Raw genomic sequence first — 12,440 nt, 5'->3', positions numbered from 1 at the left:
GGGCTCCAGAGCTGGATGCAGTACTCCAGGTGAGGTCTCACCAGAGCAGAGTAGAGAGGCAGAATCACCTCCCTCAACCTGCTGGCCACGCTTCTTTTGATGCAGCCCAGGATTCGGTTGGCTTTCTGGGCTGCAAGCACACATTGCTGGCTCATGTCCAGCTTTTCATCTACCAGTACCCCCAAGTCCTTCTCTGCAGGGCTGCTCTCAATCCCTTCATCCCCCAGCCTGTATTGATATCAGGGGTTGCCCCGTCCCAGGTGCAGGACCCTGCACTCGGCCTCATTGAACCTCATGAGGTTCACACAGGCCCACCTCTCCAGCTTGTCCAGGTCCCTTTGGATGACATCTCATCCTCCTGGCATGTCAACCGCACCACTCAGCTTGGTGTTGTCTGCAACCAAAAAGGACAGTTCCCCCTCCTTGCCTTCCCAGCCTGTCCTTCCTAAAGAGCTCATATCCATCCATGGCAGTACTCCAGTTGTGTGAGCTATCCCAGCACATCTCCTTGATCCCAATGAGATCATAGCCCTGCAATTGCACACAGACCTCTAATTCTTCCTGTTTGTTCCCCATGCTGCATGCATTAGTGTACAGGCACTTCAGAGAGGCACGCAGTCATGCTGATTTCCCAGGAAAAAGGTGAGAGCTTCCCCCACAATACTGTCCTCCTGGCACTTCCTTATTTGTGCGCATACGCTTGGGGTGGGCTCCCTTTTGTCCTGTTTTGTTCATTTTGAGGTCTCTCCTGTCCATATCACCTTGCACCCTCTGCTTACCAAGCCAGTTCACCACTTTCTCACTTGACTGTGGGTTGTCCTGTCTCTCCCCTGTCATTCCTAGTTTAAAGCTCTCCTCATCAGGTTGGCCAGCCTGTTGGCAAAGATGTTTTTGCCCCACTTGGTCAGGTGGATCCTGTCTTTCCCTATCAGTCCTTTATCCTCAGAGGGTCCTGTGGTCAATAAAGCCAAATCTCTATCAGCAACACCAGCTGTGCTGCCAGTTGTTGATCCCCAGGATCCATCCACTCCTCCTCAAGCCCTTCCCATTCATCAATAGGATCAAGTAGAAAACCACCTGGGCCCCCGTACCTTTGACCCTCCTCCCCAGATTCATGTAGTCACTCTTGATATACTCAAGGTTTCCCCTGGCAGTATCATCGGTGCACACATGGAAGAGCAGCAGAGGGTAATACTCTGAGGGCCATTCAAACATCAACAGTCTCTCAGTTCCAGATCCGAGCCCCCAGCAAGCAGCAAACCTCCCTAGAGAGTAGATGGGGGCTTCTGTCCCCCGCAGGAGGGAGTCATCCACTACTATCACCCGCTGCTTCCTCCTGATGCTGCTGCATGGTTCAGTCTCAGCTGGCTCCAATATTTCCTCATACAGAGCTTCCAGTCCCTCATCTGCTACCAGGGCACTGCACCTATTCTGCCTATTCTGTAGTTGCAGATCTGCAGGTGGAGCAGGAGCCTTCCTCCTGTTGCCAGAAGTCACAAGCTTCTAGCCTTCGCCATCATGGGAGTCTCCATTTGCCACCCCAATGAGTACAGACTCTGGTTGCTCTTTCTGTGCAGGTGGGGGTTCAGGCTCTTGTTTCTGCAGGGTGTTGGAGAAGATCCTTTCCGCCTCTTTTTTCATCATCCTTATTGCTGCGCGTTGATATTGACATACTGAAGCAAGTCCAGAGGTGGGCCACCAAGATGCTCAGGGGACTGGAGCACATGACGTAGAAGAAAAGGTTGACAGAGCTGGATTTGTTCAGTCTAGATAAGAGAAGGCTCAGAGAAACTTTATTGCTTGTCTACAACTGTCTAATGGGAGGATACAGTGAAGACTCTTCTCAGAGCTGCACCGTAATAGGACAAGAGGCAATGGATACAAGTTGGAACATGGGAAATTCTGATAAGATATTAGGAAAAATATTTTTTACTGTGAGGGTGGTCAAATACTAGAACTGGTTGCCCAGTGAGGCTGTATAATCTGCATCCTTGGAGGTGTTCAAGACCTGACTGGACAAGTCCTTGATCAACCTGACCTGCTTTGCATAGGGGTTAGACCAGGTGACCTCTGGAGTTCTCTTCCAACCTAAATTATTCTATGATTCTAACCTTTTTTAACAGGGTCTTTATCAAAAATGTATATGTCAGGAGAACCTGTAAGCAAATGAGCCAGGACTTGCTGCCAAGAGATCTTTAAAGTCTAATAGTTCTTTATGGAAATTACTGACATAGCCTTTGAACAATTAAGAACTGGATACAAGTATCACTGAAGTATCAGTGTAAATATTTTATGTAAATATAATGTGTTGCTGGATTATATGAATTGTGTTAAAGGTTACACAGAAAGTTTTTGAAAAACAAAATATTAGTAGTTTAGTAGTAAACTTAAAATTTTGTTATGACAAGGTTCATTTAAATTGCTGACAAAAAAATTGAGTGGACAGATGCCAATAATCTAATTGCAAGTGTAATAAGAAAACATACCACCCATAAAATCAGAGATAGATTAAGGCTAACTGGAAATCATTCTTAGCCCAATACTTGAATAAGCCACAATAACAGAGGAATTTAAATGCTTTCCATTAGAGAAAGTTTGCTAATATTTCCCTAATTTGAAAGGGAATAAAACCAAAGAGGAGATAAATTAAAACTGAGAAATGGTACTGTAACAAATAATAATAAATTATAGAGATGAAAACACCAGGGACCTCTGTAAGGAAGTTTTGATAATCATAGAACAGCCCAGGTTGGAAGGGACCTTGAAAGATCATCTGGTCCAACCTTTCATGGGAAAGGGAGCCTAGATGAGATTATCTAGCACCCTGTCCAATTGTGTCTTGAAAACCTCCAGTGATGGAGACTCTACCACGTCCCTGGAGAGGTTGTTCCAGTGAATGATTGTTCTTACTGTAAAAAGTTTCTTTCTTATGTCGAGATGAAACCTCTCCTGGTGCAACTTGTACCCATTGCCCCTTGTCTTCTCCATGTGACATAACATCTCATGCCATTGCAGTTGGGCAAAGGTGTCAGTCTTGTCCCTAATTTAGCAAGAACTAGCATACAGTTATCAATAAATAAACAAGAATCCTGCATGTGACCACCATAATTCTTCCTTGATGGGAAAGAAAAAAGAAAAAAGACTCTTGTTACAACAGGAATAAAAGCTTTCTGAAGAACCAGCAATCATTTCTACCATGTTCAGTCATTTCCCAAGGACTGGAAGTTTTGTGAAAGAAAGGATCTTGTATCTTGGTATGATGTTAATGAAAATAATGGAAATCCATCTTCAAAATTCTCCTAACCATTCTCTGCTTTAGCTGAATGCTTCTTTTCAAAGCACAAGACTACTTTAAATCAGATAAAAACTTTCTTGCTTTGACAGTAGTCACTCAGCAGGGCTTCAGCATCAGTCAAGGACAAGACTGGAGTCCAGAAGATTCTAATTACCATCCAGCTATAAAAGCAACTTTAAACTGCCATTTTGGAGAGGAAACATCCCTTGAAGTAAGAAACAGTCCCTTAGGCTGGGGACTATGGGAAGAGTTTTAAGCTGGTTAGGTTCCTTCTAAAGCATGTTATTTCCATAGCTGATTAGATTTATCTTAAAAACTGCTTAGTTTTTGAGAACATAGAGCTTTTGGAAACAAGATATGATACAATAGTTTCATTGCAGCATATATGAAGAAGATAAAGATTTACCCATTGATGACACCATTTGAGTAGCCTAAATGTTCAGCGAAGGATTCCTGCAGAATTATAAACAATAAACAGAATATTAGACACAGTCTATACAATGGCCAAAATTATGCATCCCTATATCAAGAAATTATATGAATGGGGTTTGAGTCCCATTACACTCATACCCTTGGAATTTGCCTTGTGGCACAAGTACTCTAATGTTTTCCTGCTACTGCTTTATTTAAAATGCATGGCTTGTAGGAATAATTTCCCTCTGTATGCTTTTTACCAGATTACCAAAAACAGTAGAACCTAATTAATTTGCACTGATTACTGGGAGACCCATTTGCAAAATACTGAATTTCATGAGTTAACAAGCAAGTGAGCAAACAATAAAAACCACAATAATACACCACAGGAGATACTTGTTCATTTCTCTGTATATTGTAGCTACATTTTAGTTAGCTTTAGCTCAGTAATGAGAAATGCTACACAGTAAACAAATCTTTGCTGAAAAAAAGGAGGGGTATGGAGGGGGGGCAATTTTTGACAGATATTCTAAAGGATTAGCAGTCTGCTAGATAACAAGGTTCTACTATATGTTCTGCTATATGGCATTTTAAACTGATATCTCTATTTTAAAATTTAGTTTTATTTTAAGCACAGGTAACGGCAAGTTGATATGGAATATCTTAAACTCAGAAAACTATATTTTTTAAAGATAGTACAAATGCTGTAAAAGTGAATTTAAGATTGTGGATAAAAATCTGGTGACTGCTCCATTTCTTCACTTATACAGAGGAATGGAATGAGTGTTTCCCAAATGTGTTCTTTCCAGCACAAGTGTTGTTGCCAAAGATGTTTCCTCCCGCACTAGCAGTTTTTGACTATGTTAGTCACTTGAATAAAAAAGGCCCCCAAAATCAAACATGACAGACTTACCTCAATATGTTGAAACATATACGGGTGATTGCATATCTTTCTCAATTGCATGATTGTGTTCATAAGAGTTTTTGCCCCACCTTTTCCCTAGGGAAGCAAACACGACAAATCATATTATGAAACCCATTTCCTAGCTTGTTAATGAAACTTTTGAAACTCAGTTTCAAAAGAAGACATAAAAATACTTCTACCCCAAAGCAGAACACCATATCACCATGAAATAAAAATATTTGAAGCTGTGAAATAAGGTGCAGTTATCTGGCGGCTCAAATTAAAATATCATGAGGATGATCCAAAAAGACAAGGAGATCAAAGACTTCCAAGTAACCTGGAAAGTGTACTACATCTCATATCTGTCTATAGCAGTCACAATAAGCACTTACTGCTTATTTCTACTTCTTATTTATGAAACCATGTAAATTGTAAACAGTAAAATATTATCAGGTGTTCCACTAAGCTGGGATGGTTACAATCTAATTATCACTGATGAATACATTTGGTAACACCATATTAAGACTGACTAACACTTCTTACTTTAAGGTCCCATTTTGATTTGCTATAACTTTGTGAAACTGTTACCAGAGTTGGTACAATTTCCAAACTCACTATGTGTCCTGGTTTCGGCTGGGATAGAGTTAATTTCTTCCTAGTAGCGGGCATAGTGCTGTGTTTTGGATTTAGGATGAAAAGAATGTTGATAACACACTGATGTTTTAGTTGTTGCTGAGTACTGCTTATGCTAGTCAAGGACTTTTCAGCTTCCCATGCTCTGCCAGGTGCACAAGAAACTGGGAGGGGGAACAGCCAGAATAGTTGATCCAAACTGACCAAAGGGATATTCCATACCATATGACGTCATGCTCAGTATATAAACTGGGGGGAGTTGGCCGGGGAGCAGCGATCGCTGCTTGGGAACTGTCTGGGTATCGGTCGGCAGGTGGTGAGCAATTGCACTGTGCATCACTTGCTTTGTATATTATTATTACTGTTATTATTATATTGTTATTATTACTACTACTATTTTACTTTACTTAATTTCAACTATTAAACTGTTCTTATCTCAACCCAGGAATGTTTCTCATCTTACTCCTCCGATTCTCTCCCCCATCCCATCAGGGCAGGGGCAGTGAGCAAGCGGCTGCGTGGTGCTTAGCTGCTGGCTGGGGTTAAAGCACGACACTATGACATTCACGTGAAATTATTTTAAAATATCTCAGCCAAAACAATTCAGACATTTCCAAGAGTGAGATTAGGAAAAATTACATTATGTGATCATTTTACATTCTGGTAAATTCATCTCTGGAAGGGAACTGACATTTGTTTGGGGGTAGTCCACATGTCAAAGTCTACTGTTGATCCCTTGAAAGTCTGTCTGAATTTGCTTCAAGCTGCAGTTTGCATTTGTTTATGAAATGTTTACTAGAGCTTTGCATCCTAATGAATTCTCTCTAGTTTGAGCAGATTGCAGGCCAGAGCTGCAGAATGACAGTTTTCCCTAAAACCATAATTATTGGATCTTCAAAGCCAAGAGTTCTCAATGACTACCACCTCCTTCTGCTGGCACCAGGAAGCATGAATAAGAGAACCTGATGAATTACTTACAGAAAAGAAAAAAGTTGGAGGATGGGGAAAAATTGGACCTATGAGTACAAGGAAGTTGAGATTGCAGTGTTCTGGCCAAAGAGAATAGAAAGCTAGAGGACAGCAGAAGCAATGAGAACTGCTTAAGGCAAAGAGCTGGGCAGGGAAGCAAGGAAGAAAAAGCAGAGAGAAGATTCTGAACTAGTGAACAAGAGAAACCAGACAGAGAGGTAAGCAGAAGGCTAGGATACAAAATGAAATTGGGGGGGTGGGGGGATGTTAGAACAAGGAACAGGATGTAAGATAGGCAACGTTGAGGTGGACATAAACCTGCTGAGGTGGACTGAGAACAGGGAATGAGGGCATAGGGATGGCTGGCCTCTATTTAGTTGCGTTAGGTAACTGCACACAAATCTTGAGTCAGAGGAAGGGCAACAGGAATGCCAGGAAAATGGGCCTAGTTAGGCACAGAGAACTGAACTAGCAGAAGATGTTGGGATGAGGAAGAAAATGGACTGGACATGAACCAGTCAAAGTGGTTATGGTAAAAGGCATCACAGGTCAGGAATAGGGGGAGATGAGCAGGAGGGACAACATCCATTCAAGTACCCTCTCTCCAGATCTTAGAGCAAATTGAAGACTCCCCAGTCTCACTGCTCTTCAGTCATCAAATATGTATTAATCCCTCAACCACATCAAATGTTGCACTGTAAAAGGCAACTACTATCAGTTATTCAAGTAACTCAAACCTCTAGCATAGGTCTCTCTAGTGCTTCTAAACTTCAAATCATTCTGATGACCTCCTTTGGATGTAAATGTGTGAAATGACATTTTCTAAGGCTTAAAAAATGGTAGCTGAAAAATTACGTTAAAAATACAACAAAAGAAAGTAAACTGATGTTTGCAAAGTACTCAGAACCTACATAGAGATGACTGTCATAGAAGATCCTATGAGAAAAGGACTAACTTTATTTTTAGAGCAGGGTTTGAATACTCAACAGTAAATAATGCATCAGACCACACCAAATAGAGGTTAAAACAAAATAAGATATTGAACAAAAATATCATCCATTGTGACAATGAAATTGGCAGGAGGCAGGTGGAAAAATAGTATGCGATCATATTGTATCATGAAAACACATATAATGGGGCCAATATATGGGACTGGTGCACACACCAGCTGCTCAGAACCACAGAATGGTTGAGGTTGGAAGGGACCTCTGGAGGTCATCTTGTCCCACCCCCCTGCTCAAGCAGGGCCACCTAGAGCAGGTTGTCAAGGACTATGTACAAACAGCTTTTGAATATCTCCAAGGAGGGAGACTCCACAACCTCTCTGGGCAACTTGTTCCAGTCACCCTCACAATAAAAAAGTGGTTCCTGATGTTCACATGGAACCTCCTGTGTTTCACTTTGTGCCCATTGCCTCTTGCCCTGTCACTGGGCACCACTGAAAAGAGCCTGGCTCCATCTTCTTTGCACCCTCCATTCTGATATTTGTATACATTGATGAGATCCCCCCGAGCCTTCTCTTCTCCAGGCTGAACAGTCCCAGCTCTCTCAACCATTCCTCATAGGAGAGATGCTCCAGTCCCTTCATAATTTTCATGGCCCTTTGTTGGACTCTCTCCAGTATGTCCATGTCTCTCTTATACTAGGGGAGCCCAGAACTGGACACAGGACTCCAGGTGTGGCCTCACCAGTGCTGAGGAGAGGGGAAGGATCACCTCCCTCAACCTGCTGGCAACACTCCTATTAATGCAGCCCAGGATACCATTGGCCCTCTGCCGCAAGGGCACATTGCTGGCTCATGTTTGTTGCTCTATGTTAAGTGCCTACAGGATCGTACTCTGAGGAATCTCATCGCAAATCCAACGTACCTCACATTTATTGCAATGTAAAATATGTATTTACAGACAATCTGATGCATGGCTATTTGTCTTCTCTACAATAACTTGACCATGTGCCAAAATCGTAAGATAGAAAAGTCAACATTTATTTTGGCCTATTCTAATGTATGACTACATGACTTTGAATCTTATTTTTCTTTTAACACCTTTTTGCATTAACAGATGTTATTTGTATGTATGAACAGAGGCACTCATACCCTAGCTGGCCAAAACAAGATTTGTGCTTAATAATGGATCTGAGAGAAAAGACGAACACCCGGTAGTAGTCAGTGCTGCCACAATCCCAATTAGTCAGGTTTTTTATTGGATTAAACTCAGCATATTTTTACCTTATGAATGGAGAGCACAAACTACTGTCTTTTAATAAACAAACATGTCTAATTGAGATTGCTTTCTTCAAAGATATGTGTGGTAAGAACCTACTTAATTTTTTTTAAAAAGAAGTCATGTAGTTAACACATGATCATGATCTATTGTTTCATAAGTGTTCTAGTTTCCCCTTTGTACCTTCTTGTCTTTCTCAGAACCATCTGTGAGAAGGATTCCCTTGGCTTGCATGTGGCGGTACAGAATCTTCTGAAGAGCTGACATGTCACATTTGATTACATATTCAACCTAGTGTAAAAACACAATTAACAAATACAGTGTCAAGTTTTACCAAGATATAATAATTTCAGTATGATTTTAATTCCAAGTCCTTGCCCTCCTAAACAAATAACACAAAACCTGTATTTCTTTGATCCTCATCATAACAGCACCTTTAAACAAGTTGCAATCCACTTGCAAGCATAATAATGACTATTTGAAAAGATTAACTGTGGGATTTATGATTACTACAAGACACATAGATTCTAAGGGCATGACTGTAGATTCAGTGCTGTTTTACCAAATATATAAAAAAGGAATTATTATTTCCTGTTTCTCTCTTCTTATAATTTTAACCAACCATCAAAAGACTGAATGGCTAATAACCTGTGAAATTTATTATACCTGCAAAGCATCAATCACAACTGGCACAAAATAAATAACATCACTTATAGTCCTAAGTAGCATTCTACTTACCAATGTGGGGATGGAAACATGCTATTTTGTTTCTCAATATCTACTAAAAAAACCAGGGGAACTAATGAAGTAGAGTATGAACACCAAATTCAGTTTGACTTCTTGTTAAATATGATTAAAATTAGTTAGTTTCAGAATGTTTTGACTGCACACCACCCTTAAGTCCAGTAACACAAGAAAAGTTTTCATGTATCAATTTAACAGACATGTTTTTGACTGCCAGGCTTGTATACTTCACTGTCTTTAATAACTAGGCTAAAATGAAAATAGTCACATAATGAAGTCAATGGTGACAAATAATGCAAGAAGTGATTAAAAGAAAAAAGAGCAAGATGCTTAATGTTTCATAAACAAACTTGTGGAAGTTAACAGTTATATTTAACACTTCATAGGCCTTTGGAGGCCTCACTAGTTAAGAAATACATGTCAGCATGACCTAACAGCCTCACCGAATCAGCACAATTTAATTAACAAAGGAGTGAATTATTTATAAAAAAGGGGTACTGTCTAGAGCTCCCTTATCTGACTGTTTGGACCCTCCCTATATGAAGTAATCCACATGTTACTGCTCTCTGTTGCAATTTACTATAGTCCTGTTTCTCTGACACGGTTTGGTGAAGAACGAGTTGTATAACCCAAAGGTATATAAACTCTGTAACTGCCCCATTTGGGCAGAGTTCATATCAGCAGAGTCTGTCACTGCTGCTTTGCGTTCTCTCCTATAGCTATAGTAATAAACTGCTTCTGTTCTGACCTGATCTAAATTGTAATTCCAGTTATTCCACGACAAACTAAATAAAGAACATCTTCGCTAACAATTTCATTAACCTAGTGATGAAATCTTTCAACTAGGTACATCAGGGAAGGATTGCCATTACCTGAAGAAAAGCAAAGGCATGGGGGGGCAGCGAAGAAGTGTCTGGGAGACAGCACAACTTGGGAGGTTCTTGTGCTTCCCCTATGAAAGCAGCATGATTGGGGGCCCATCTCAAGTGCCTGTACACAAACACACGCAGTGTGGGCAACAAACAGGAGGAATTATAGGTCCATGCACATTTGCAAAACTCTGATCTCATTCGGATTACAGAGATGTGGGAGATAGCTCACATGATTGGAGTGCTGCCATGGATGGGTACAGGCTCTTCAGGAAAGACAGACAGGGAAGGTGAGGACAGGGGATTGTGCCCTATGCAGAGGAGGGGCTCAAACGCACCGAGCTTTGCCTCGGAGCAGGTGACGTGCCAGTTGAGAGCTTATGAGTAAGGATCAGAGGACAAACCAGTGCAGGTGCTATTGTGGTAGGCATCTGCTACAGGCTTTCTGATCAACAAAAAGGAAGCGTATGAAGCCTTCTTTACACAGCTCATGGGGGACATGCTCTGCTGGATTTGATAGTCATACACAAAGAAGAACTGCTCAAAGATGTGAAGGCTGAGGGCTGCACTGGCTGCAGCAGCTATGAGATTGTGGAGTTTAGGATCCTGAGAGAAGTGAGCAAGACAAATAGAATCACAGCCCTGCACTTCAGGAGAGCAGTTTTCAGCTTGTTCAGGTATCTCCTTGGCAGGATCTCATGGGAGACTGCTCTGGAGGGCAATGGGGCCAAGGAGAGGTGGATAATCTTCAAGGACAGCCTCCTCAGAGCAGAAGTTGTTTCTTATGACATGGAAGAAGTCAAGCAAGCATGGCAGAAGGCCAGTGTGGATGAACAGGGAACACATGACTTGAGCTCAAATGCAAAAAGGAAGCACACAGAAGGTGGAGACAGACATGGGCTACCTGAAAGGAATATAGAGACATTGCCCAGGAGTGCAGGGATGAAGTTAGGAAAGCCTAAGCTCAGCTGAAGTTGGAACTAGAGAAGGATATGAAGGGCAACAAGAAGGGCTTCTATAGGTACACTGGCAGTAAAAGAAAGGCTAAGGAAAACAGAGGCCCACTGCTCAATGGGGCAAGGGACCTAGTGCCAAAGGACACAGGAATGACTGATGTACTCAGTGCCTTTTTTTGCTTCAGTTTTCACTGGTAAGGTTTGTCCTCAGGCCTCACAGGTCCCTGAGCCTAGTGGCAGAGTCTGGAGGAGTGAAGCATTACTCATAGTAGAGGAAGATACAGTTAGAGACCACTTAAACCAGTTTGACATATACAAGTCCATAGGACCAGATGGGATTCATCTAAGGTAGCAAAAGGAGTTGGCTGATGTCATTGTGAGGTCACTCTCTATCATCTTTGAAAGGTCATGTTGATCAGGGGAGGTTGTGAATGCCTGGTAAAAGCAAATGTCACACCCATTTTGAAGAAGGGCAAGAAGGGGAATCCAGGGAACTACAAGCCAGTCAACCTCACTGCCGTCTCTGGGAAGCTTACGGAACAAATCCTTCTCAAAGACATTTCCAAGTACATGAAGGACAAGAAGGTGACTGGCAACAGCCAGCATAGATTTATCAAGGGGAAATCATCCCCTCTATAATGACTGCCCTCTATAATGAGATGACTGGCTGTGTAGACAAGGGGAGAGCAGTGGATCTTGTTTACCTTGATTTTAGTAAGGCCTTTGACATAGTCTTCCATAGTATTCTTATAACCAAACTAGTAAGATATGGACTGGATAAGTGGACAATAAAGTGGGTGGAAATTTGGCTGGATTACCAGGGTACAAATCCAGTACTGCTACTCAGTAGTAGTCCAACTTGCAACCAGTTACCAGTGGTGTCCCTTAAGGGTCAATACTTTGCCAATACTGTTTAATGTCTTTATGAATGACCCAGATGATGGGACAGAGTGCACTCTCAGCAAGTTTGTGGATGACACCAAATTGGGAGGGGGGGTGTGTGCTCAATATGCTGTAGGTCAGAGGGACCTGGACAGGCTGGAGAAATGGGCTGACAGGATCCTCATGAAGTTTAACAAGGATAAATGCCAAGTCTTGCATCTGGGATGGAATAACCCTTGAATTGGGGGGAATGGTCAATATGATGGAGGCAGGGCTGCTATTCAAAGGAACCTCAACAGGCTGGAAAAATGGGCTGACAGGAACCTCATGAAGTTCAACAAAGGGAAATGCTGAGTCCTACACTGGGGATGGAATAATGCCAGTATACTCTGGGGGCCAACTGGCTAGGAAGCAGCTTTGCAGAAAAGGACCTTGGAGTCCTGGTGGACAAAAAGTTGAACATGAGCCAGCAATGTGCCCTTGCAGCAAAGACGACCAACAGCATCCTGGGCTTTATTAGCAAAAGTGCAGCCACCAGGTCAAGGAAAACAA

General features: G+C 41.9%; 1 protein-coding gene across 2 annotated transcripts in view; it reads right to left on the bottom strand.

The window, feature by feature from the left end:
• The window catches only part of LOC142596537 (SWI/SNF-related matrix-associated actin-dependent regulator of chromatin subfamily A member 2-like), a 167,443-nt gene that overhangs the window by 102,980 nt on the left and 52,023 nt on the right, over window positions 1–12,440 (bottom strand). For both annotated transcript variants that reach the window (XM_075725690.1, XM_075725692.1), the window contains 3 exons: window positions 8,621–8,728; window positions 4,623–4,709; window positions 3,702–3,748 (listed from right to left, as the gene is read on the bottom strand). In XM_075725690.1, coding sequence (XP_075581805.1) covers window positions 3,702–3,748; window positions 4,623–4,709; window positions 8,621–8,728 — 242 coding nt within the window. The remainder of the gene's footprint in view (window positions 1–3,701; window positions 3,749–4,622; window positions 4,710–8,620; window positions 8,729–12,440) is intronic.

This window comes from Pelecanus crispus, chromosome W, assembly GCF_030463565.1.
Source record: "Pelecanus crispus isolate bPelCri1 chromosome W, bPelCri1.pri, whole genome shotgun sequence".
NCBI lineage: Eukaryota > Metazoa > Chordata > Aves > Pelecaniformes > Pelecanidae > Pelecanus > Pelecanus crispus.
Note: the sequence above shows the minus strand (reverse complement) of the source record. Positions and strands in the feature narration are given on the sequence as shown.